The 27,320-nt window shown below is 40.6% G+C and overlaps 1 protein-coding gene across 7 annotated transcripts in view; it reads left to right on the forward strand.

The window, feature by feature from the left end:
- LOC306773848 (peripheral plasma membrane protein CASK) overlaps positions 1–25,922 on the forward strand; it is a 62,947-nt gene extending 37,025 nt beyond the window's left edge. The window contains exons 10-28 of one of the 7 annotated variants that reach the window (XM_079263784.1): positions 1,253–1,352; positions 2,129–2,146; positions 5,889–6,010; positions 6,140–6,217; positions 8,057–8,137; positions 11,970–12,158; positions 12,346–12,424; positions 15,325–15,410; positions 15,547–15,615; positions 15,691–15,759; positions 16,024–16,059; positions 17,647–17,685; positions 18,072–18,268; positions 19,338–19,453; positions 20,402–20,482; positions 22,465–22,545; positions 22,712–22,914; positions 23,582–23,665; positions 24,282–25,922. In XM_079263784.1, the coding sequence (XP_079119910.1) occupies positions 1,253–1,352; positions 2,129–2,146; positions 5,889–6,010; positions 6,140–6,217; positions 8,057–8,137; positions 11,970–12,158; positions 12,346–12,424; positions 15,325–15,410; positions 15,547–15,615; positions 15,691–15,759; positions 16,024–16,059; positions 17,647–17,685; positions 18,072–18,268; positions 19,338–19,453; positions 20,402–20,482; positions 22,465–22,545; positions 22,712–22,914; positions 23,582–23,665; positions 24,282–24,458 (1,905 nt within the window). In that variant the 3' untranslated portion in view covers positions 24,459–25,922. Of the gene's footprint in view, positions 1–1,252; positions 1,353–2,128; positions 2,147–5,888; positions 6,011–6,139; positions 6,218–8,056; positions 8,138–11,969; positions 12,159–12,345; positions 12,425–15,324; positions 15,411–15,546; positions 15,760–16,023; positions 16,060–17,646; positions 17,686–18,071; positions 18,269–19,337; positions 19,454–20,401; positions 20,483–22,464; positions 22,546–22,711; positions 22,915–23,581; positions 23,666–24,281 lie in introns of all 7 variants that reach the window. The other 6 variants (XM_079263781.1, XM_079263786.1, XM_079263785.1 and 3 more) reach the window with 6 other exon arrangements.
- Positions 25,923–27,320: the final 1,398 nt, after the last annotated feature.

Consider the following 27,320-nt stretch of genomic DNA (forward strand, 5'->3'; position numbering starts at 1 on the left):
ACTCCAGACCAGCGGCAGACGCGGCAGGAGGGAGCATTTTGGGCGTCGGACACAAAAGTGGCAGTTCAGTGACCAGCGTCGAGCGTTCAGCGTTTTGAGTGTTTTCGACGCTCAAAACGTGTTTGGTCTGAACACACCGTTAGTGCCTCAAACTGATCCCAGATTGCAGATTTTCTGTTTGTCCACCAGCCTTTTGAGAATCAGCCTTAAGTTATTGATCAGATGAAGATCTATTCAATTCAACTTTATTCACATAGCGTCAAATCACGGCAATGCCAACTCAACACGCTTTACAGACAGGGAAAAAAAACATAATGAAAGCCAGTTCATAATAGCCTGTATAAGGAAACCAACAGATTGAGTTAGAGGATCCAACTTTTGAGCAAGCACAGGGCTACTCTATTAGATATTCAGGTGGGCCATATTTACATTTTGAAAAATAAGCAGTTTATTAATTTTTCTATTCTAAATTCAGTCCCACATGACAAGGGCAAATGCACAAAATAAAATAATGGAAATTCCAGTCAGAGCCCATTTTTCTCCTAACTTTTAACATTAAAAGATCATATCAAACTAAACTTCTCAATATGGTGCCTCCTCACATTATAATCTTTAAACACCGCCACACGCTCATTGGATATTAAACACATCGGTTTGGCGCTTGAATGTGACGGTAAAATAAACAAATTCTTATCAGTCCAAGCGGGGCTAAATCTGCGGTTTTCGTTGTCACTTTTGCGTTTTGGGACAGAGAGCGACTTGCTTGCTAGCGCTACTCTTACAAATTTAAAACACAACAAAACGCGCTGGGTTAATGTTGCTAGGCAACCAAGTGTTGCATTCATGGTCTTCACAACTGTAGTATTGTTGGCTACTTAATCAGCATAGGAATAATATTGATTAATATCTTTATTCTTTTACATGAGCTGGGCCACATAGAAGTTGGTTCCATTTGAAGAGGCCTGGTTTATACTAAATATGGAAATGCAGCTTTTGTCCTCTTATGTTTCCCAGTGAAGCCATTTTAAAGCAAAGCAGCGATGGCTGTACAGGTTTCTTTTTAAGGAACCCCTACCAACAGAATAAGAGGATGTTTCAACACGGATTAAGATGTTCAGTATTATTTAAAGTGGTCATGTGATTTCAGCCGTCTCGTATGCGTTCTGTGCTGATGATATACCCAAGTGATTTGTTTAACTTGAGTAAAACTGTGAACAACAGCCTTCTCCTCTTCATCTCTGTCTCTACCCAGGGTGCCGTGCTGGCCGCCGTTTCTAGCCACAAGTTTAATTCCTACTATGGTGACCCTCCTGAGGAGCTCCATGATTTCTCAGATGATCCAACCTCCTCAGGTAAAGCTGGATCCTGTTACTTACTGGCCACCAGATGCACCAACACCTCATCACATTATTTCTCCACTACTGCTGTAACATACCTGATCATGGCACCCATACCGCAATGAAAGGTTGAGTTCTGCCTCACTGTAAATACTCACAGCGACTTAAAGTGAAACACAACATCAATTATCTGCAAAAAAAGAAACACAACGCTGAGGGTGTCCACCCGCAGTTTCTGAGCTCGCGGTTTCTATAGTTGTATGTCATTGCGAGAGGCAGCTGTCTGTGGGGAACTTCCCCTCTTCGTATAAACACAGATGTTGCTCAACAACCTCACTTCCCTGTCTCATCCCCAAACTTTCACTTCCTGTGATAAGAAGGCTGCCACACTTATCAGCACACCCAAGCCACATTTCTTCCTGCTTTCAAAAGAAGGAAAATGTTGCAGCATGTTTCAGCACTGAGCGGCTCAGATTTTCCTGCTTGATGCGGATGGAGTGAAGGTCTGTTCTGCTGAGGCTGGCGATCTGCTGCAGTCATGCTGCCTGGTTTATTTTTGCAGCTCAGCTCCAGACGGGTTGTCGGTCATTGACTTGTCAGATAATTCACAGATTTAGCTGTTTTCTTTATTTTTACCCCCTGTCACCTCTGCCCCTCCCCCTCTATTTCTGACTCCTTGTTCTCCCCTTCACATCGCACTTTGCGGGATGAAACTCTATTTCCTCTGAACTTCCTATAATCTCATTTTCTCTCTCTTTTGTGGTGTTTTTCTGCCGCTCTGCCGCCTCTAGGACTGCTAGCTGCTGAAAGTACGTATCCCCTTCCCCACCCATCATGACCTCCTTTGCTTTGTAGCGGCTTTTTTTTTCTTTTTACTTGTTACTGAATGATGCAAGTCTAATCTCCCTCTGTCTTCTCTCCTGTCTCCTTTTTGTGAAATATAACCTGATTTGATGCATTTACCTGTATTCCCAATAAGCCTCACGTTGCATTACACACCTCTGTAAATGGGACTGTTTTCTCTATATTCATGTCGTTTGTTTTTTTTCAGAGTTTCTGTCTTTAGTTTAGTTGGAAGTTGTGCAAAGCAGTGGTTAAAGCAGAGCATTCTCACCTTTTTTTTTAAATGAAAAGTTTCCGTTCAACAATAACTAAAAAAAAAAAACCTGTACTTTCTAAATTTAGCCTAACCTTACTAGTTGACTTTAATAAGAGACAGAAACCCTGACTTGGTTTGGCTGTGAAGACAATGGAACATTAACACACACCCTCCATCCCTGCCGTCACACTACTAATATTTGATGTTGAGTGCTGGCCAACAATTACAACTAATGATCTCACTGCTGGTTGTTGAATTAAATTAGGGCTACCCAAAAAAATATTTTTCATAATGGACTTGTCACCAATTATTTTTGTGATTAGTCGACTCATTGGATTATATGTAGATTGTAGCTTATAGCACCACCTCATATACAACCATCATTACATTATAGAGTGAAGTGTTATCTCTGTGTTACGTGTCTAGATGTAAACAATTACAATTACAACTTTTTAAAAAAAAATGTATTTTAATTTAATTTTTTACAGTGAACATAGTTACATCATACATAATAATCATGCCTCACTTAAAATTACATATGAGAGTTACAAAATGAAAAGTGAATGTCAGGGGTATGAAAAATCAAATATTAGCAAAACAAAAAAACAATGACAAACATAACAGATTAAATAAAATAAAAAATAAAACAAATCAAGAATAAGAGGATTATTTAAATATTTTTGTAGAGTTAAAAAAAAAAAGATTTTACACAAACACATAAACTTAGATCGCATAGTAGATGTTAAATTCTAAAAAAGGTTTCCTTCAACAACTTTGAATGAACTTTGCAGCTTGTAGTAAAATAAGGAAAGCGAGGCACTGGGCTGAAGGAAACACTTTAAAACACGGCTACATTTTCAGGTTGGACGGTGCAACAGAAATAAACTCTGTCGGCACCTGAAACCAAAAATAAATCACCCACAAAAAAAGTTTTAGCTCAGCACTAGCGTTAATTTTAGCTGCTAAATATGCACTTAGCTTACCAAGATGACTAGTGTTCCTCTTTGACAGGAACTGAATCAGTCACAACGTTCTTCCTTTTAACAAGCTCGTGCATCGCCGTCGTACCGCCATGAAATGAAGTTCAGCCTTGCAGATACTGCATTGCATATGCTTCTCTTGAATTTTTATAAAATGTTCCCGAACTCCGAACTCCGCAGCCGGCTCGCCATGATACCCATGTTTGGGCGTAACTTTCCTGGTGATGTCACGTCTGACCCCGGTTGCTATGAAACTAACCATAGCAGCCCTAAATTCAACAACATTCCTTTAAAGCACATCCATATGGTGGAAGCAAATCATCAAGTTGTTGCACACTAGCAGGTCATTTTAATCTCAAATGACAAACTAATTTAATAAGTCTCATTATCCAAGATGGATGAAAATTTTAGGATTTATATACTTTTCATCGTCATGCTGCGTCACAGGAACTAAAACAAGACTGAAAACATGCCCACAACCTGTTAAAATGAAGGAGTCTAGTTAAAACTTAAGAGGACTTTTGTTAGTTGAATAACCAAAAACTCGTACTACAGGAGAACATCACTGTGTTGTGGTGAAAGGACGAAACATCTGGAACAGCTGTCCTGATGATGGAAAATCACCATCATGTAGTTTTATGAGACTTTATAAAAACAAATTGACTTTGTGTTATAGTACAGAAATTAAGTTGTGTGTTTTCTGGTGCCGATTCGATTTAAATTGCGATTCTCACGATTCTTCGATATTGCTGATTTTTGTAGATTAAAAACAAATTTTAAAAAAATGTGTAAAATTTTTTTTTTGCTCGTCATTTTTCTTGATTTTAATTGGGGAAAAAACAACCCAGTAGCCAGACCATCATTCTGCTGCTATAATGCCCAAGAAGACAAGTAAAAAGATCAATAAAAATGAAAAAATGACTAAAATTTTATTATGGATTTTTTTTTTTTTTTTTTTTTAAAAAAGATTTTAACAAAAAAAAAAAAATTATTTTAAAATTGTGAAGCAAACAATACCGATACTTGAATGATTCGATTTTCCCACCCCTAGTAATTATTAGTATTTTTGGAATTGTAGGTTATTCTTGTTTAGTTAAAATAAAATAAAAAAAAACTACAACCTTCCAGTTTGCTTTTTCTGCAATGTAAACTTGTTCCTTGCCGCTCCGGTTTTACAGAATTATTTAGGAAAGTTCAAAGGCAAAAACATTATTGCAACATTTTTGTTTAAACCTTTACAAAGTCATAAAATAACAGAATAAACATGTCGTCGCATTGTTATTGATCACACATCAGTTTTTCTCCTGAACAAATTAGAAAAGTAAACATAATTGAATTTCCCTTTGGGGATTAATAAAGTTTTTTTCAATTAATTTAATTTAATTTCAAATGTTAGATTAAGAGATTTGCACAATTTTAATGTATATATCTTTAGTTTTGACTGAAAACACCACTCCCCCTTCGCAGTCCTGAAGTACTGAGATCCTCATCCTGCTTTTTGTCGCTTCAGCAGCGTAACACACCTGCTGGCTGGAAATCAATCACACACTTTGTAACAAACATCCCAGAATTTTCATCCTTCTTTTTTGTATTTTGTTATTTAGATGTTTGAGATTTATATGAAACTTTTACTGCTTGTGTGTAAAGAAAGTACTGCTGTTAAAAGCAGCTTGTTGTCAGAAATGATTCAGTTCATATAAACTCGGAGCCCTCCGTCATATTAACGTTCGCAATTTGTAACTTTTAATGACAATTGAACAATTAAATTTGTGAGATCAATTGCAATTAATCACAGTTTTCTGCTTTTAATTGCAACTATTAATTTTGCCCATCACTATTTTTAACCAATAATCTGCTTCTAAATTTAAAGCCATCACTTCTTCAGAAAACGACGACGTCATCAGTGCAAGGAAACGTGACAATGTAACAGAACCACACAGCTCTCTCTGTTAGACTTTTGCAGCCTGTTATCACTCAGAATCTCTAAAGTCTTGCAGGCTTTACCAACACGTGTCCTAAGCAACGCAATATTTAAGATTTTATCTCTTTTTCTTGTCTTGTTTTCATTCTTCTTGGTTTATTTCCTGTGTGTATAACCTGTCATCCACACTGTGACTTTCTGAAGTGACTTTCCTCTGATGTACTGCTATTTCTCTGGTTTTGCTGCATGTGTGGGCGATGCAGCAGGTACTTGGGGTTAAATAGTTCTGTATGTGTTTCTGTCTTGTTTTTTCTGTTGTGATTTTTTTTTTTTTTTTTATTGGTGTTTTTTTTGTTTTGTCTTTTTTTTTTTTTTTTTTTTTTTTTTGCCTGTTTATGGATGTGTCACAGATTGCGTCTGTGGAAAAGTGCGTGTCACGTTCAGTGTTTGCATTTTGCGGTGAATGCTTGCAGGGATTGCTTGGTGTACTTTGTGTTTCTGTCAATCAGCCTGGATTTGTAGGTGATGCATGTGTAACTGTGTTTGCACAGGGGCAGTGTCACAGGTTTTGGACAGTTTAGAGGAGATTCATGCCTTGACGGACTGCAGTGAGAAAGACATGGATTTCCTGCACAGTGTCTTCCAGGATCAGCACCTCCACACCCTCTTAGATGTGAGTTCACAAGACGAGTAGCTCTTCCTCTGTAATACCCAACTCATCCAGGAGGTGTCAGAACCTTGCATTGTTGGGGTTTTGCATCATGCTCATTGCAGCTGATCACATGTTTGTTTGTTGTTTCAGCTTTATGATAAAATCAACACCAGGTCGTCCCCTCAGATAAGAAATCCTCCAAGTGATGGAGTGCAGCGAGCCAAAGAGGTGAGAAAATGAATGACGATTGTGGTTTTTTTTGCCTTCTACCTGAAATGAAACACCTAAATTAAACAGTTAAGTCACATTTATTTATAAAGCAGATTTAAAAAATACTTTGATAAAAATAAAATGAAATAAAATAAGGTATCTTCACAGCTACAGGGCCGGGTTTAAAATAAACCAAATGCATGATTACTACAGAGGTGTTAAAATCAACCAATGTGTTACTGTGTCACAGTTAATTCACCTGGAACAGGGTAGAAAATGCAACGTTATCTCCTCCTAACAGAGAGCCACATTACTGTCAGTAAAAAGCAGAGGATCACAGTCTCATTCATCTCAATGATTAAAGTGTCTGATGCTAACCTGAGCAGTTTTGTCTTAAGAGTGACGCTACGTAGGTAAATATCTCAGAAGCCGTCGGCTGATGTTGAGAATCAACACCTAGAATGAAGAAATAGCACCGAAATTCACCTTGGAAACTACCAGACAGAAGCAAACCCCCTACCATCAGAACAGTGAATACTTCCAGGTTTTTTTATGAATAAGTTCAAACAAAGACAGAATTATAGGACAACTCAGAAGCAGAGTATTATTTTAAAAGATAGAACAAAGATTTAGAGTTTTCACCCAGCAGTGATGAGAAACACACCTCTAATTGTCAGAATTTGTACTTTCATATGACACATTGTTTGTGTGGTTTGCTTGAAGGGAAGCAATTAGCAGAAGCTTTTGAGATGACTGTGCCGTTCTCATGTTTTTCTTCCATTTCTACAGAACTGCTTGTGTGTAGTTTGGGTGTCAATGCGTAAAACAGACCTTCAGTTTCTCACCATGATTTTTGTTCAATTCAATTTAGATTTTAACTATGTAGCACATTTAACACAACCTCCGTTGACCAAAGTACTGAACAAAATTAAAATCAAATTAAAATATGCATTTCAGTGGTATTAATTAAAACTGTCTTTGGTTTAAAAGGAAAATACCACGAGGACAGCAGGTCAAACACAGTAAAACAGGTATAAACAACAATAAAACCCAAGTAAGAGAAAAATATAAAGTCAGTAGACATTAAAATAAAAATAAAAATAGCCAAAATATCCTGTTAGCCAAGTTTTGTACGCAACGTTTCCAGCGTGTGCAAAGATCTTCTGTACTGCGCATTCATAATGAATGAATGAATGAATGAAAAATGAAAATACTTTATTATGAAAAATGAAAAATACTTTATTAATCCCCAAAGGGAAATTAAATATTGAATTTTAATATTCAATGTAAGCATATTAATTGTGCTTGTCAAGAAGAGGTTAATAGTCCAAAATAAGATGGAAAGGTGAGTTTATTTACATAGCACAGGGGAAATGTGTTCTACCGGCCATCTGAAATCATTTTTGGACTTCATGTATGATGTTTTCACAGTGTTTAGTGAGGTGTTTAGTTCTCACACACACTACCAGTCAAAAGTTTGGATGCGCGTTTCCATTAAATTCAGTTGAAAAGTATTTTCAAACTTTTGATTGGTAGTGTACATACAGCTGGAATTGTACTGACTCTAGGATGAGGTGTGGTTGGGATGTACTCCTTCTCTCTATTACCACCCTTCCCTGTCCTATAAAGGTCCCAGTCATCAACTAACAAACATTTTCTATCATATAACACCTCCAGAGAAGGTCAGAAATGCGTGTTTATTAAAACATGACGGCGTTTAGGCAAGGTGCAGATAGCATTAAAAACAAACAAACAAGAAACATAAACAAAAACGATTAAATAAAAACAGAAGGAATGAAAATACTTTGAATAAAAAAAGACAGGATGAGGAATTAACACTAACTTTTTCCTCTTCAGGTGCTGGAAACCATCTCCTGTTACCCAGAGAACATGGAGGCCAAGGAGCTCAGGAGGATCCTCACACAGCCACACTTCATGGTGGGATGTTACACACACACACACACACACACACACACACACACACACACACACACACACACACACACTTCCTCATTTATGGGGATAATGCTGCTTTTCGGGGCAGATGGAGCAGTCTTATTGGTTGCAGCCCACTGTGTCAGAAGTAGGGCTCTTTTGACAATCCACACAATTCCCTCGGCCACAAAGCTGCTTAGCACCTGAGCTTGTCGAGCGCCCTGGCAGGGATAGACACATCCAGAGGAACGCAAGCGGAGACAGAAGTGTTAGAGCGGCAGCAAAAGCCAAAAGGCTCCAACGTAGAGAGTCTGGATGCGTTTTTATACTGCATGTTCGTCAGCTGATAGAGGCTGAAACGGACTGGAGACAAACAGAAAAGGACATGCTTGGAAACAAGAAACTCAGACGGAAGAGTTCAGTGTCTTAAAAAGGTATGAATCAAAGCTAGCATCTTTTGTTTTATTTATTTATTTACTCTTGCTACAGACACTCATTTGATTTGTGTTTGTAGTTTCTCCACACAGCAGCGACATGAACGCCGATGTGGACGCTTTGTAGCCAACTGAGAGGCACAAGGTGTTTGTCTTTGCTGATTCAGTGTGTGACACTTACCGGAGCTGTCTTTCCTAAGATTTGGTTCAATCCAATTAGCCAGCTCTGCTCTCTGACCTGTCTGTCTGGGTTTTTAAAGCTGCCACAGACATTTTAACCAGCACGGCTAACAAGATGAGCGTGAGGGGATTTAGTGCGCTAGCACATGGCGAGAAATGTCTTATTTTGACGTTTGAAGTGTTTCCATTTTCTACTGAAAAATTACATGTGAAGATGTTCCATTGTGCACGTCTGCCGCTAGAAATAAAGCTGCGGACGAGCTTTTGTGCATTTTGAAAGCATCATAAGTAGGTCTATGGTAATACTGCACAGGATTTTAGACTTAGACACTTTCCAGGTCACCGTTTTTGTCTCATAAAATGACATTACAACCATCTCCTTTTAACAGTTGAGCTGCTCTAACGTTCACCATTAGTCAAAAGCCTCTAGTAGCCAGCTGTTCAGTCTCCGCCGGTCATGCAGCATGAGTATGTGATGTTGCTCAGAGCAGATGTGATCATTTGGTAAGCGCAGTCAGTGGGACATGTTTTGTAAAAACAGTGTCAGTGACATGATCAGTACCCAAAGAGGTTTAGTGTAAGCCTTTCTCTTTCTGACACTAGCATCATCAGCACGCACACAGTGCCAGCGTGTGTGGAACCACATGTACCTTCTATTATTCACAGATTAAGTCATTTTCTGGGTCACCACTGATTCCAGTTATAAGGGTCTGATTTTGTGTTTCAGTACAGCAACAATGGCTGCGCCCAAACTGTGGCGCAATGTCTTCAGCATTAACGTTGACAAAGTTCATTTAAAAATTTCTCGCTTGCTGTGTTTGGCCGTTTGAAAAGCTTCAAGTTCTACAAAATGAAAATGAATTTATACAATTTTAAAATCAAGCCAATAAATGAAAAAAACAGACTAAGTGTTTATCTCAAACTCTTACACCAGAAAAACCCGATTGCCAGAAGTCGGGTATCGCTCTAGTTAGGGCCGTGACGATGTGCTTTTGTCCCGATTCGATTCCGATTTTTTTGAGGTGCCGATTTGATTTAAATTACGATTCTCACAATTCTTCAATATTGCTGATTTTTGTAGATTAAAAACAACAAAAATGTTTAAAACTTTTTTTTTTGCTCGTCATTTTTTCTTGATTTCAATGAGGAAAAAACAACACAGTAGCCAGACCGTCGTCCTGCTGCTTTAATATCCAAGAAGAAAAGTAAAAAGATCAATAAAAACAAATAACAAAAAATTTATAATGGATTATTTGTATTCATTTGAAAAAAAAAAAATCAACATTTTTTAACAAAAAAATTTATTTTAAAATTGTGAAGCAAAATATCCCGATTAATTTTGGGAACATAAAAAAATAAGTGCTCAGTATGTGTGAGGTTATATGAGGACCCAAATGGGATTAGAAACTGTTTTAAATATAATGGATAACTAAGGTAGTGACATTTGAAAATTAATTGAAGCCACAAAGCTATCTCATAATCAGATTTATTGTCATTGAACCAGCATCCTGTCACAATCCAGTACAACCCATTCAAGAGTAAAAAAAAAAAAAACAACATATATTGACATAAACAGGAGCAGGTAGACTGAGGCAGCAGCCACAGAGTGGCGCAACTTTTTACACAGTTTGAGGAAGGATTACATGTGGAAGGGTTCTCATGTAATGATTCTCAGCATTCTTAGACTAGGCAAAAACCCAGGGGTTTGTTTGGTCCAACAAGGTCTGCAATCCAGCTGCTTTTGCATGTATTCCTGCTTCAACACATCCGAATCCATTTAAATAGATCTATCAGCCTGTCAGGTTCTGCACAGTGACTCATTTGAGTCAGCTGTGTTGAAGCAAGATTAAACTGAAATCCTGCTTAAAATAGGTAGGACTGAAATGAGTGCTAAAACCCGATCCAAACACTCATCAAATACATTGATAAAGTTAAAGGCTGGATGTGCCAGAACTTATTCTATGAATGAAGACAAAGCAGAAATGGTAGTTTTATGGTCAACTGCTTCAAATAGTAGTGTTAAAAGTACCTAAGCCAGGAATCTGGGAGCAGTCCTGGACTCAGACCTGAATTTCAGCAGTCGCATTAGGACAGTTGTGACGTCAGCTTTTTGTCACTTTAAGAACGTATCGAGGATTAAAGGACTGATGTCTCCCCAGGATTTAGAAAAGAACTTGTCCATGTAATTGTATTTGGTATTGTAGTACTGTTCCTATAAGTCTCCCTAAAAAGTCCATCACACAGCTGCAAGAAGTCCAACATGCTGTTGCTCAAGTCCTTACTAAGACCAAGGAAGTAGATCACATGACTCCAGTCTCAACGGCTGTGTCCTAATGTCCACACTAACCCGACAGTTCTGCACTACATAGTGCGCTCATTTTGTTGCTGATTCAGACACAAAGCTGGTTTTTTCCTCCTCGTCCCAGATCATGTGACTACCGGCTGTCACCACAGCAACCGCCACACGGGGGGGGGGGGGGGGGGGGGGGGGGGGGGGGGGGAGGGAAAGTATTTTCTTAGATTGTATTTTATTGTCTTTGTTGCCTAATAAATCAACAAGATATAAAATTAATGATCTATAGTTTTTTCTAAACCAGCTTTAATGTTTGTATCACTTTGAGCTCCTGCCCGCAATGCATTGTGGTCTATATTGACCCATCTAGTGACCATCGTGCTCACTACTTTAAGTTGCCTTGTGATTAATTTTGGGTGCACTACTTTTTTTCTTTCTGGACATTCGGGGACACCTGTAAAACGTGTGACCACTATATAGGACACTATGTAAGGAATAGGATGGACATTGAGACACAGCCAATGTCTTTAGATGGGCTTCCTGTTTGTCAAAGAATTAACTTCAAAATCCTGCTGTAAGTTTACGAAGCACTGAATGGTTTAAATCCATTCAGGATCTACTGGTTCATTATAAACCAATCAGATCTCAGGTCATCAGGGTCAACTCTCTTTTCTGTTTGCTGCTTTTCAGCAAAGCAACTTTTAATTGTTCACAATGTAACCTTGATTTCTTGTGTCCTTTAATTTATGTTTTAACTTTCTCAGTTTTGTTTTATTCTCTTTAAGTTTGTCATTTAATGCTTCTTCTGGAAGCTGTATTACAGAGCTGCAATGCTTTTAATGCGCTCTGGTTACATGTACTTTACAAATAAGCCTGCCTTGCCTTGCTAACAAGTCCTCCGTTTTCCGGAAAATTGTATCCTTTCCAGGCTCTGCTGCAAACCCACGATGTAGTGGCTCATGAAGTGTACAGCGACGAGGCACTGAGGGTGACTCCGCCTCCTACTTCACCATATCTAAACGGAGACTCCCCAGACAGTACCAACGGAGACATGGACCTGGAGAATGTGACCAGGGTCCGGCTGGTCCAGTTTCAGAAGAACACTGACGAACCCATGGTGTGTAGATGGAAAGCGTTACACTGAAAGTCCACTCCTGCAGCCTAGGATGGAGCAGTATTGTTAGTTATTTTCAAACTGAAGCCGACTGCAACAAACAGCTGGGAAATAAACACCATACCCTCAAATATTTTCATGCAGTATTACAATATCTTTTTTTAATAATCTTTCACACTTTTTCTTGTAGGGCATAACTCTTAAAATGAATGACCTCAACCACTGTATCGTGGCCCGCATCATGCACGGTGGAATGATTCATCGACAAGGTATCTGGTGATCAGTTATATTAAGCTTTAAAGCTGGGGTAGGTAATGTTGGGGAGCAGGTAAGATGTGAAAGTGGAACCCTGTCTTGGCTCCTCCCACTCTGGTTTTGCTCCTTGCGTGATCCAAGACTTTTTTATTCGCAGCTTTTTCCACCAACAATTTTGTTTTTCTCTGCTGTTTTGCGGTAGGAGGGAAATAAACCGAGCCGGGTCGGGAAATCCTTCCTGCATTTTCTCAGCCTTGTTTGCTTTCCGAGTTTCTTCTTCACTACTTTGTATTTTCATCCTAACACGCTATTATTTATATGCAGGGTGTGGCTATCAGGTATGCGCTGCGGGAGGGGGAAGAGAGGAGCCGGGAGAAGAAACTTACGAAATATAAGAAATGAAAAACTTAATTTTGGTCCGAACGTTTGGATTGGTCAGTTTTAACAGATTTACTGGAAACTGGGGGGTCTAACTATATTTCTTATTATTCATGATGACAAAGTGTATAGACTACGATCAGGACAAGGAACCACTTCACCCAGAGTTTAAAAAAAAAAAAAAAAAAAAAAAAGTAGGGTTGGGTCATGTGACCAAAGTCTCATATCCCAATATAGCTCATTTTATATCCCCATAACAATATACATAACGATATAAAATTGTGTCATTTTGTGTCAGTCATCAGTTATGTGTCAGATGTGCTTGGCAACAGCAGCAGTGATCTCCTTCCATCTGGGGGAACTATGGCCATATGATGTTTCACAGGTAAAAGCCTGTTTAAAGTGGAACTATTATGTGCATTTCAGGCTAATTTATTTTTATTTCTGAGACCAGAAGGGCTGGGATTGATCGAGCTATTGTCACAAATCACTTTACTTACTTCAGACCGACCCTCTCCGTAGGCTGTCAGAGGCTTGGGCAAAACGAGTGGATTGAGACTCTTCTGCATTAAGCCCCGCCTCCCGCCAGATATAAGTTGCCACTGATTGGTCAGCTGCCACATTGGTCCCGCTACATCGGGAGCGCGCACCGCAACTGCTTTCACCGTCATTGTAACATCTCATAAACAGGATTAGGCTAACATGAACTCAATAAAAAAACAAAATACAGTGTCAACATAGCATACAGCCCTACATGTTGGAACCTGAATCAGACCCTGAAAACGAAGTGGAAAACAGCAACCCACAGCAACGAATGCAGCAGGATGTCTCTCTTTGGTAAACTCACCAGCCATCGTTGGAAATAACTTTATCCCACGTTTTCCACCCGCCTGATGTATTTGTACATGCCCTTGTTAACCAGTAGAAGGTAACCAATCACCAAACCTTATCCCCCGGGACGTCACAAGGATTTCCAAGTAGAAAAAACTCTCTAAAACGACGCATTTTTCGTCGCCATGGAAAGTGCTGGAACTCAAACTCAAACATTAGGTGATAAAAAACAGTGCCGTTCACATGTCTGATGAGGATTCAACACTGTAACACTGTAGAAAGCTCAGAAAACTCCAAATACCATAATAGGACCCCTTTAAGCGTTTGCGTCTGGAGTTTATAATGAGCGCTTTCGCCACCACTTGATGCTGCTTTTGCTCGTTGACTCTATTCTGTATTCTTTATCCTGATTCTTGCACAGGTGATAAAATGAGTTAGTTGTGCCGGAGTCCGTTGTTGGGACTGTGAGCTAGTCTGTTGTCGATTCCACGTCTGTTTTTTTTTTATATATCCAAACCACATCCATGCAACAGAAATTTTCCCTCTTTTATGAACAAGCTCATCCATTTGGGTTTGCTGGTCATCTTTTAGAGAATAATCCTGCTCTAAAACATGTCTGTAACGATCTTTCTCCATGTTTGTTTATATGTGGCAGCGTGCATGCCGTAAAGCGCATCTTGACGTAAAATACTGCAGTAAAGCACCTTATCGTGGTGTAAACAATAGAACCTCATATAAAACGATGGGCATTTTCTATCGTCTAAACCAGTGATTCCCAAACTGGAGGGCGGGCTCCCCAGGGGGGATCCAGAGTTATCACGGGGGGGGGGGCGTGGCAAGGCTAAATAAAACTTGGGAGTTTTTACACTGGATGAATTTGTAATAGTACTCATAGGAAATTATGATAAATTAACAAGAGAGACTTCAAGTAGTAAAACAAAAAAAGAGAGAACAAACTATGATGGAACATATCTGTCCCTGCTTGACCAGTAATAATAATAATCAATGGTGGGTAATAATGAGAATGCAGTCTTTTGCGTGTACCAAAATATTATCACCTAATATAATGAAGTATGAAGCCAAACAAGTTACAACACCACTTGGGTACATTTCATACTGAACACAAAGAAAAGCCTGCAAGTTACTTTAGAAATAAACTATCACATATATATAGAAAAGTTGTTTTACTAAAGCAGCATCGTCTCATAGTAAACTTCACTCACCTAAAGTCGTTTGCAGAGATTCCTGGTTTATACTTCCACAGAAGAATGGATAATTGTACTGACACAGTTTTAATTATAGATACCTACAATACAGCCACTAAAACTAAAGAGGCATTTCTTAGTATGTTTCTGTGGTCCATGTGACGAGTGGGGAGGCTCGACGTTATTGTCGTTGATGAAAAGGGGGCCCTGCAGAAAAAGTCTGGGAACCACTGGTCTAAACGATATATATCGTCATATTGCCCAGCTCTACCTCTGAGCAAGATTACCTACCCCAGCTTTAACTAGTTGGGACTTCATCATATAGATCAGAGTAACTATTAGCAACAAGATGTGAAGTTACTTATGGCAATGGAAGTCTTTTTACGGTAGTTAGACTTCCTCTGGAGTTTGTCTTGGCATCTGCTTTGTGAAGTGTTTATGTTTCCACACCGCAGGTGTTCATTTGTAGCCTCCATTGATTTGTTATTTCTCCACCTCAGGGACTCTGCATGTAGGAGATGAGATCCGAGAGATCAATGGCATCAGTGTTGCTAATCAGACGGTTGAACAGCTCCAGAAGATGCTGGTAAGTCATACAAGTCAGACTCCCCCTCTTCTTTGATTGTGAAAATGATCCATTTCTTTTGCTTAAGAGCAGCTCTTATTTATTGATTGATTGATTGTCATGACACTTATTAATTCCTGCAACTGTAACTTCACAGAGGGAGATGAGGGGTAGCATCACTTTCAAGATTGTACCCAGTTACCGGTCCCAGTCCATGTCCTGTGAGGTACTGTGTCAATACACTGCTGCTTTTTTTCCCAGAACCTGTTGGAAAAGTAAACCTTTCTGTTCTTTGTTGCAGAAAGAGTCACCGGATTTGTCTCGACAGTCACCTGCAAACGGTCACGCTAGTGTCACCAGTTCCATCCTGGTATGTTTGTTTCTCACTGCGACACACACACACACACACACACACACACACACACACACACACACACACACACACACACGCTTTCACGAAAATAGCTGAAAATTTGTAAATCATGTTAAATATGGTTTCATTTTATTACATTTTAACACACAATGACGACACATGGATAAGTCATAAATGCAAATTCTCCATGTAATTGTCATCACAATGAACACATTAATTGTCTCACAGGACCCACAGAAACTAACTGTCACTTCCCTTCAGGACCTGCCATCAACAATCCAGCCAAAAGGCCGTCAGGTGAGGTTTGATTGTCCTTAAAACACAACTGCACTCCAGTTGCCAGTCTTTCAAATTGCTAAATGCATCTCAGCATGTGTGTACTGTATGTAAAAGCTCACCTGTTCTTCCTTTCCCATTCATTCTTGTTTCCATCAAGTATGGCTTCCCATGGTGGGGCCTTATTGCCCACTTCAAAGGGATATTCTGTGTTTTCTTTCTATATTTTTGAAGTGGGGGTTGTGTGAAGTACATACGAGTAGTTGGTGTGATAGCTGTAGTATGTAGCAGTCAACATATTCTCAGTTTTAAGAATCTGAGAGAAACTTTTACACCCCACAGCCTTGGAGTTAGCTTCTATAGCTAAGACCTGGACTGCCAAGGTCCTTACTTTGGACTGCTTTATGCCCCCCCTCAGCCTTTGAAGTTAGCTCCTATAGCTGAGACTTGGACTGCCAAGGTCCATACTTAGGACTGCTATCTGCCCTCCACGGGAGTTAGCTTCTATAGCTGAGACTTGGACTACCAAGGTCCTTACTTAGGACTGCTATCTGCCCTCCACGGGAGTTAGCTTCTATAGCTGAGACTTGGACTGCCAAGGTCCCTACTTTGAACTGCTATATACCCTCCACAGCCTTGGAGTTAGCTTCTATAGCTGAGACTTGGACTACCAAGGTCCATACTTTGAACTGCTATATGCCCTCCACGGGAGTTAGCTTCTATAGCTAAGACTTGGACTGCCAAGGTCCTTACTTTGGACTGCTATATGCCCTCCACAGCCTTGGAGTTAGCTTCTATAGCTAAGACCTGGACTGCCAAGGTCCTTACTTTGGACTGACATATGCCCCCCACAGCCTTGGAGTTAGCTTCTTTAGCTGAGACTTGGACTGCCAAGGTCCTTACTTTGGACTGCTTTTTGCCCCACACCCACCCGCACTACACCTGACTTCATTGACCACTCCATGGGAAGGTTGGCCCGCCTTGCCTTCCCAGGTGCCAGAAGCCTGGCTCCAAAGGAGAGGCACATGACCCACATCCATGTAAAATAACCCTCTTTGGCAGGGTGTTGGTACCCTTTAGACATACGGTGAGAAGCTCAGTCCTCTGGGAGGGCCTTAAAGTAGAGCCAGATGAGATGGCCTGGACCTCTGGTCAGGATGAGTCCTGGGTGTCTCAACTGGTGTGTTATTCCAGGCATGTCCAACCAGAGGGAAGCCACGGAGAAGACCCAGGACATGCTGGAGAGACTGTGTCTCTCAGAAGGCCTGGAAAATCCTTGGTATCCCCTGAACCTTTATAAACTGGGCTACTGCATTTAACACACTGATAACTCATTACTGTACACATCCCCACTTTAAAAAAAAAAAAACTGGAATATACCTTTAATAACTGGTGGATTCCCACATGTATCTGAGGTTAGAAGCATTGATAGTTGTATTCTTGTGCCACATCATCACACAAACACAGTTATAAAGTGCAGTGCAGACATTTCACATAAGAATGCCATCAATTTATTGGTTCCTCATCACTCGTCCTTTGTTTATACACCCCTACATTTTCTACTGCATGATGTGTGTGTGTGTGTGTGTGATGCTTTAAACCCCATAGATCTCCAGACCAGCTATCAAGGACAAATTGTCCATCAAGGTAAGATGTATCTAAGTGGAACACTTTGTAGAAGTAGATCCTGAATCCTGCCATTCCACACTGCAGTTTGGTTCCTCATCGTAGTGTTGTTTAGACCCCATGTTGGCTTTTAAAAATGACTCTTCATGCTCTGGTTGGTGGACATAAACACACACATTTATTTAGAATAGATGCACCTGTAGGAAAAAAGTATTTTGCTCAATCATTGCTTTCCTGCTTTTCATCTGCATTTTCTGCTTCGACTTATTTAACTTACCACTTTAATGACAAAAGAGCAACACTGTTTTTTAATAACCAGGCTTATCAAACTTGAGCTTGGAACTTCTCTTTGCTTTCATATTATCTCTTTTTTAATTTGTATTTTTGTAACTGTCCTGCACCAACAGATTTACGTGCGTGCTCAGTTTGAGTACAACCCAGCAAAAGACGACCTCATTCCTTGCAAAGAGGCAGGCATCCACTTCCGGGTAGGTGACATAATCCAGATCATCTCCAAGGATGACCACAACTGGTGGCAGGGAAAGCTGGAGAATACCAAGAACGGCACCGCGGGACTCATACCCTCTCCTGAGCTGCAAGAATGGTAAAAACAAAACCATTCATCAGTTTCTTAAAGAAAAACTAGCTGAAAAATAATCCTTTTTGAGTTGATTAGTCCAACATATGAAGTTGCTTATTAAAGTTAAATTTCCAGCCTTTTTTATTTCCCACATACAGTTACATTGGTGTCTAATAATGTGCGGTAAACGTTTGCATCGGAGCAATAAAACAAACAGAAGAAAAAAACAACTTCTGCTATACGCTTGGCATGCTTCCCCCTTCTTTCACTAAGCTCTGAGCCGGATTTCCCGCCACTAAGACGATCCATTCAAGGAGCACTGGTAAAAATGTCCATCTCACCTTGCATCATCTGAAAGGAACCTGCTCGAAGACCAGCATGCAAACGTCACCAGTCTGATGCTGATTTTAGAGCTCTCCTTCCCATTTCTAATCAAGGGTTGTTTTACCAGGCTGTGTAATGTTACACAAGTTCCTTGTGGTCCCTTCAAAAACTTTACAAACTTTAGTGGACCTAGGAACTAACTTGCCTTGAACAAATAAACATATTAATCAAACTGGTAAAGATATTGATTTTTAAAACCTGAAGATTGACTGGGAAACTTGAAACGATGCACTGAAACCAATCCCTACGTTAAACTGCTCTGTTTTAGGCCGTCTCGGGTTAAGTATGGTCATTGCCCCAGCTCTCTGGAACTCCCTCCCACAATACAGCCAAGACACCACAGATACCTGCTACCTTCAAACTCAAACTAAAATCTCCCCTGTTTCGTTTTGCTTAACACTTTTTAAAAATGTATTATTCTGTATTCTAGCTGCTTTTTTATGTGCTTATTGTAATTTTTTGCTTTGTTTTTATTGTATAAAGGGTCTCTTGAGTTCTTGAAAAAGCACTATATAAATAAAAATTATTATTATTATTATTATTATTATTATAAGACTATTCTGGCAGTCTGCAGTTAACTAGCATGAGTTTTAGCATTTGATTGTGAAGCTGCCTGAATATTTTAAAATATTACCCAAGACATCGTTGCTGAGATGTTGCCGATTCCTGCAGTAAAACATTACATGTATATTTATATGGTGTTTTTCAGGCGTGTGGCATGTATAGCAATGGAGAAGACCAAGCAGGAACAGCAGGCCAGTTGTACCTGGTTTGGCAAGAAGAAGAAACAGTACAAAGACAAATACCTAGCCAAGCACAATGCAGGTAAGCTGGCAAACATAAGCTAAGGATGTAAAGGAAGATGGTTGGAAAAACAGTGCTGAGAAAGTTTAGTATTTTTATCATATGGAAGAAAAGACTGATGTGAAAATATACTTTGAGAAAAGCAGGAGACGAGCTTGACTTAATAACCAGCCAAACGTTTTCTAGTTGCCCTCCTGTTCTGTGAATCCCTTGTGGTTCTGCAGTAAACGTAGCTGATCCTGTAACATTAACGTTGCATGTTTGTTGTTTTCCCTCCGATTGCCCTTTTCTACTACTGTCACAACTTGTTTTTCAGTGACTAACAGCTTTTTGCTGTTTGACAAGTTTCATTCTGGTGTTTTTAGTTGAACTTGTCTTGTTTTATGGTATTTTTTATTAACCCTTCCGCTCCCACCCTTTGTCCATATTTCATGCTGTCTCTTACCCAATGACATGGCTGCATGTAAGTAACTCAAAGCTGGCACCCAGCTTCTCTGTTTTCTTCCCTCTTATTAATACTTCATCCTCTCCCTAATGTCTCCTTGACTTTTGGATTCTGACTGCTTGCTATGAGCTGCTCTGCTCTGGTTTGTTATTAGTTGTAATGTAATTCAGATTGAAGAGAGGGTAACCAGATTGATCTGTTTGACCAAGGTTAGAGTCAATAGGTGGTTTTTTTTGTAGTCTCAAAGCATTCGGCCATCAGGTCTGGTTGATGCTTGATTGAACCAGCGGTTGGTGTCCATTTAAGCTACAGGGACACAGCTCTGGAGCTCTTATGTTATATATTTACAAGTATACTTTTTATTCACACTGTTCTGAAGCTTGTACTAGTTTACCAGAGTTATTTTACCCAAATTTCTTGTTTCACAACCGCTCCAAACGTTGATGCTACTTTAAATGTAATTTGCAGCCATTTAATTTGACCTTTAAACCTGAGCTGACCAGTGCTTTCCCTGTGCTGCACAGTGTTTGATCAACTAGACCTAGTGACATACGAGGAAGTGGTCAAACTACCGTCGTTCAAGAGAAAAACGCTGGTTTTACTTGGTAAGTACGCAGCACCCTGTTACTTCTCATGGGCTGTAGCTCTTTGGTTGTTTTCTCAACATTCATGCCTGGTCAACTTCTTGGAAAATATCAACTCTAGATGAATATAGAACAGCCAAATAATCAGGAGCACCCACAGGAAGACCTGGTGCTTTTAAAGTTAACTGGATGTGATGTAAACTATGCTTCATCTTGCAGAAATTGCCTTTACTAACTGGCAAACCACACTAAAATCAAATCAAAGATACTTTATTCATCCCCGAGGGGAATTTCAGAGTTCAAGCCAGCTCGTCCAAGGTTTGACATACAGGCATGTAACATTAATGACGGTTAAAAGGATGTATATGTCACAGCTGATATTCAACAGTGCGTCAACTGAATCGTCCTCGGTCAGAAGGAACAGGCAAACTCCAGCAGTGCAGTGCAGATCAGTTTACTGAAGGTTCAGCAAGGAGGTACAAGCATACAACAGGTTGTTAATGGCCAGCATAACCATATATGTGTACGGGGGTGTATATGGGTAAATGTATGTGTGGTTATCTGCAACAGAAAGAACAAATGGATACATAAATAACTGGAGATTAGCAATCCCATACACATCAATATGACAGAAAATGACCCGCAGTACTACAGAAATCCTACAGAGGGAGCTCCAACCCAACAAATGAAATGTAATGAATCATTTCTCTAAACAATTAAACATAACAGAACCGACAGATTGCCAATGAAATGATCATTTACAGGTTTAAGGTTATAACTGGAACTGTAGTCGATGTGACTGATTATTTTAGCCGACAACTAACATGCACACATGCAGTTTAGCTGTGAGGTGTAGCAGAAACTAAAATGAGGCTTATGATCACGCCAGGTTATAGCTGAAATAAACACACGTTTCATTCAAACCCTGTACTTACATAGAAAGAACGCACACGGAACTCACACCCACAATAACACAGGATGCAACACGGATGGCACTTAATATGCTACAGGCGTGCTGCCGAGTCACAAGACAAACTTATGTGGCGACACTACAAAAAGCCCCGGTGCACTATGGGTGATGCAGTCTCTGTCAGAGCACGGACTTTTAACAATGACAGAAGAGTAATACAGAACCAAGCTTAAGCTCAGGCCATGCAGCCAGTTTTACCAGCGCAGCCTTATAACAAATAAGAACAGAGATACATTAGGATAATGGGGGGGGGGGGTCGAGGAAAAAAGGTCATGTAACTCCAGGCCACGCCGGAATGATGAAATTTTGGATACATATTTGAAATTGTTTTTTGTCTCTTGTTTTTAGACTGTCAGACACCCCTGTACATGTTTGTTACTGCCAAAATGTTTGTTTTGGTTTTTTTTAAATCACATTTCATAATATCTCCCGAGTAATATACACTCAGCGTAACAAATGTTACTGGTGAGTTTGACAGAAACATGGATACATAGAATTTGGTGTCAGATTGGCAGCTGTTTGCCTCACAGTGGCTGTCAACCACCGACAGTCCTTCAGTCATTTCTTTTTCCAGAAAAGTTTTCCACTACTGCGAATGCCCTTCCAGGTTCCCGCGATATCATTAAGACAATTTTAGCTTAAGTTCTTAAATATAACACCCTTAAATATAAGCATTAAGCTTCAGCTTGCACCTTTTAGTCACTATATAATGTTTGTATTAAATACATTTGTTGTATATTCTGTGATTTAATTATGTGACTAAATAAAACCTGCTAAACAATAGTATGATTTTTTTTTTTCTGACATGCACAGAAATGCAACCATAGTAATGTCAGTACTCAGAATTGTTGTCTAAAAAAACCAACAGTGGCAAATGAACCATCTATAAAAGGTTGTTGGAAGAATTTCCTTTTTAATATGCGACTCGTTAATGGATCTCGCATATTTCTCCAAGCATCTTTTACAAACTCAGCAGAGCTTCTGTTTCTATTAGCAGGTTATTTATTCATCTCTACTTTTTCTTCTCTTTCAGGTGCACATGGAGTCGGCAGGAGGCACATCAAGAACACACTCATTGCTAAACATCCTGACCGCTTTGCCTATCCCATTCCTCGTAAGCCCTCACATATCCCTCCCTAAACGCAGCGTCGGGTTCTGACATTGTTGTTGGACCGGACAGTAAATTAGAAAGCGAGGAATCTTAGAAAACCAACAAGCTTTATAAAAGAAATCAAACACTATCTTTAAGATTGTGTCTTTCTATCTGTCTCCTTTCTCAGATACAACTCGGCCTCCCAAGAAGGACGAAGAGAATGGAAAGAACTACTACTTTGTGTCTCATGACCAGATGATGCAGGACATCAGCAACAATGATTACCTGGAGTACGGCAGCCATGAAGATGCCATGTATGGAACCAGGTTGGAGACCATCAGACAGATTCATGCCCAGGGAATGATCTCCATCCTGGATGTTGAGCCACAGGTAATGACACAAGTATGCGCAGTCTTCCAGAAACCTGACAACAGAGTCCAAAACGGACACAGTTTTCATTCAGTTAGCTTCACTCAGAGGCCAGTTAACATGTCTGAGACTGCCTGTAAGAGGCAGCAGAAATATTTCTAGAGCCAATAGGAGTTTAAAGCTGGACAGGTTACAGAAGGTCACATTAACAACGCTGTTGTGTCTTTAATGTTAGTTGTGTTGATTCAACTTTTATTAGTGATGTACAAATTTTAAAAAAAATGAAACTAAGAGATGAGTCAATCGCACTTGATGATCTCTGTTTTTACAGAGAAAGGCACATATCTGATGTAATCATGAGATATGTGCCGGCCCAATGTCTTCCTGATATCAATGTAAAGTATGCTGAAGTTAACCCTGTAGCTGATAAAGGCAGGTTCTTTTATCAGGCTGCAAATTTAGACAAATAAAGTCACCATTAAGCCATAACCTGAAGAATATAAAGGATTCACTCCATCTAAGTGGAGATAATGGCTTAAAAAATTATGTTTAGTCAGCTAAAAGTAGTCAAAATTTAGTCTCAATGCTTGAAAACTAAAGCACAAGTACTGAATAGTTTTTGTCACAGCACCAGCGTTTGGTGAACGATGTATTCAAGGTGCTTTTTTTCACCCGGCTCTTCCAACAGGCACTAAAGATCCTCAGGACTGCAGAATTTGCTCCCTATGTTGTGTTTATCGCAGCTCCCACCATCACCCCTGGCATAACCGAGGTAAAATCATGTATTTTCACTGATTGATTTCACTTTATCTGCTTTTACTAACAGACTCCATCTGAACTGGCTTGAAAGTCTGAATTCAGGCATTTCACCAAGTATTGGCATCGAAACAACATGAACATTGATGCTTTAGTGTTTCCTCACATTTAATAAAAGAAAACTGACTTCAAACAAGCAAAGCCAGCATGAAAGCTGTCTTATTTCCTTCTCTACTCATTGTCTTTCTAACTGCACGTCTCGTTTGCTTCATGCATGTTTGTATTTTCTTTGGCATGCCTATTTTCATTTGCACCTAAGATTCCAAGGTGGTGCAGGAAACTGCCTGTAAGTACATGGATTAAATGCTTTGAGTTTTGCACATTTATCCCCCGAGCTTCCTAGCCGTCTCCAGTCCTTTTACATCTTACTCATCCTTTCTGAATCTCTTAACATTGTGGGGCAAATATTACAGATTTGTGATAACTACCAGAGAAAATGTTTAAGTAAAATCACTCAATGGTAGACGTAAACATGGAACTAGTCCACCAATAAAGTCCTAACCTTTTGTTTCCTGTCACTGAAAGCCAGTCATTAAATGTCATTTCTCATCTTTTGCCATCCATACCACCAGGATGACTCTCTTCAGCGACTCCAGAAGGAATCAGAGATGCTACAGTGCACCTACGCTCACTATTTTGATCAAACCATCATCAACAATGAGATCGACGACACCATCCGCCTGCTGGAGGAGGCCGTGGACCTGGTGTCCAACACTCCTCAGTGGGTTCCCGTCTCCTGGGTCTACTGACATACAGCCAACGGCAATTAGCTGATCGCTCCTGAACATTCCCATCGCCGATCCAACGTGAAATTTAGACTTTTTCAAACCCTCAAGTCTCTCATTAAGGTCACATTTCTGTAGATAAACTGTTGACAAAGAGGGAAATGAAGAAATAATGACTGACGCCTCATTACAGACTTCATCCTCCCCCCGACCCATGTTTTCTCAAAAGCCTCAAAGGCTCATTGTTGTGTACATATATACATATACATGTATATATAAAAGATTAAAAAAACAAAACACTAAGTGAATATAGTTCTGTCCTCATGTAGTTGAAGGGTGGGGAGTGGCGCGGCAGTGTAGTAGATTTTGTAATTTTCCTTTTTGTAATTGATGGATGGCTGAAAATAATGGAAAGGCAATAGCAAACATGACCATAAAACAGTCTTACGGGGTTGCTTGTGTGTGTGTTGACCTTTCAAAGGCACTTCTTGTGGTACTCTGTCCTCCTCTCCAGCGCCCTCGGGTCTCGTCGGCCCCTGTGAAAAACAAGCCGAGTTTTAAAGCACATCAGAAGCTGCTACGGTGACAAGTTAACTCCCTCAGCCCTTTATTTCTCCACTCCTCTGTGCCTTTCAGTTTGTTGAAGGAGCACATTGAATCCCTGTGTTGCTGTTGCCTGCTGTTCTAAGCCCCCCCTCCCCCCCCCCCAACCAACCACTGACGGTCTCTGTTTACATTTCAGTTTGCACAAAATGGACAATGAAGAAAATGTATGGCATTTTTGTTATTTCTCATCATGTCTTGCCTACTTTCTCTGGTTGTCTTCACTCCCCCGCCCCCCCCATAAACACACTAATCAGCAGGTACTAAAAACATTGTTTCTGGGACACAATCAGCTATGGAAATAAAGCACTGATATCAACTACTAAACGTGGTTCCTGGATTGAAAATCACGTAGAGAAAAAGAAGAAAAACTGCCTTTTCAGAGCCTCTGGGGAAGAAGTCCATAACACCTATGCACACCCCTGGTTTCTGCCAGGCAGACCACCACGACCATGTTTTCTTCTTTCCCAACAGTGAGCCATGTTGGTATGGAAGGGTAGGGCTTCGTGTAGGAGGGATAACTCCAACTCTACAGCCACCGTTTCCGAACTGTTAACTGTTGTCTTTAAACAAAAAAATATATCTATATAAAAAGAATATTCTTGTTTTGGGGGAGAGAAAATAAACGTGTGTAAATGTTTCAATGGTGCGTACGTCATGAGTGAATTTTACCAAGAGCCAGTGTATATTAACCCTTAAAAGAAGCTCAGTATGTGGCATAATCTTCTCATCCTTTACCAGAAGTGGCACAACACTCCCAGCTACAGTTGGGTTGAAGGCCTGGGGAGGGAAAAGATTTTAAAAAAAAAAGTTTTAAACTGATGTAGTGGCTGTTATGCTACTTTGAGTAACAGTCTCTTAATTTCAAGTCCTGTGTAAATTACCTCTGCAATGACAAAAGCAGCTCTTCTGTATGAAATGTTGTTCTTTTTTGTTATTTCATTTGTAAAGAAAATATATTTCCTTTTACGTGTTTAAAGTAAATGGACTGGTCTTCCCTTTCCTTTTAAATGTGTGAATGTGTTAACGTGTGGGAGTCATCTCTGCATGCAGTGATCATTTGGTAGGTTTTTAAATCAGTGTAGGGTTGTATGTATGGGGGAGGGTAGGGGTGCATGTGTGCGAAGGTTAGGGTTATGTATGTAGTGAGTATGATGGTGTGTGCGGAGGGGTAGGAATGTGTGTATGGGGAAGTAAGGCGGAGACAGGGGTGTTTGTGTGTGGGGGGTGGGGGTGTGTAGGGGAGAGTGATGGTGCATAAGTGCGTGGCAGGGTAGGGGTATGTCTATGGAGGAGTATCAGGTGTAGACATGTGGGGGATAGGGAGCGAGCTGACCCTGGCTTGTCCTGGTCCTTCGGGGTCCTGGGAATGAGGGCCGTGCGCTTCATGCTGCTGGCAGCTCATCTTCTGGAGGAAAACTCACTTCCCTCTGGACAAAAATCCCCGGTCTCTTCTCCTTCGCTCTCCATCACACACATGTAGGACGTTGGGAGGTTGGCATGTTGTGCTGGGTGGTGAGGAAGGCAATCAAGGTGGTCTTGATGGGAGGGGGCGCTGCTGCCCATGGGGGGTGCCGGGTCGGCTGCATCTGTTGGGGGTGGGCGATGGTCATGGGGGCCTTGGTTGGGGTCCACCGGCCCCCTGCTCCTACGCCACGTCTCACACGGCATGGTGGGAAGTAGAGATGAGGTATGTAAGTAAGTATGAGCGAATGAAGTTGCAAATGGAAGGTGTGTGTGTGTGTGTGTGTTTGGATGGTGGGGCGGTAAGGGGAGCCATCAGGGTGAAATAATACAGGTAAGTGAGTGGACAATGGGAAGTGAATGAGGATGGCTGGGGTATGGAAAGGAGTATGTAAGGGGGGGCACGATATAGGTGTGTGTATAATGGAGTGTGCTTATGTATAAGGAGAATGAGGCCAGAGGGAAGGGGAGCTAGGGGGTGTGTACGTGTGTGTCGGAGGTGTGGGCATGTAAAGGGGGCAGTGTAGAAGGGGAGGTGGGGTAGGGTGTGTGTAAAGCAGAGGAGTGTGTGAATAGAAACTGGGTAGGGGGTGTGTGTTGAGTGTGAGGGTGTGTCAAGGGGGAGTGTGTGGTGTGTGAGGGGGGGATGTTATGTGTGTGTGCATGGAGGGGGGGGGGGGGGGTCTTGGTGCCCGGGGAGTGTGGCCAGTGCACTGGGGCGCCGCTCAGTGTCCTGGCTCTCCACTGGTGCGGGCTGTACCCTCTGCCTGCAGGGGTGGGGGGTTGCCTTCGGGCTCTTGGGGCCCTGAGCCCCGCGCT

Source organism: Telmatherina bonti, assembly GCF_933228915.1.
Source record: "Telmatherina bonti genome assembly, chromosome: 24".
NCBI classification, from domain to species: domain Eukaryota; kingdom Metazoa; phylum Chordata; class Actinopteri; order Atheriniformes; family Telmatherinidae; genus Telmatherina; species Telmatherina bonti.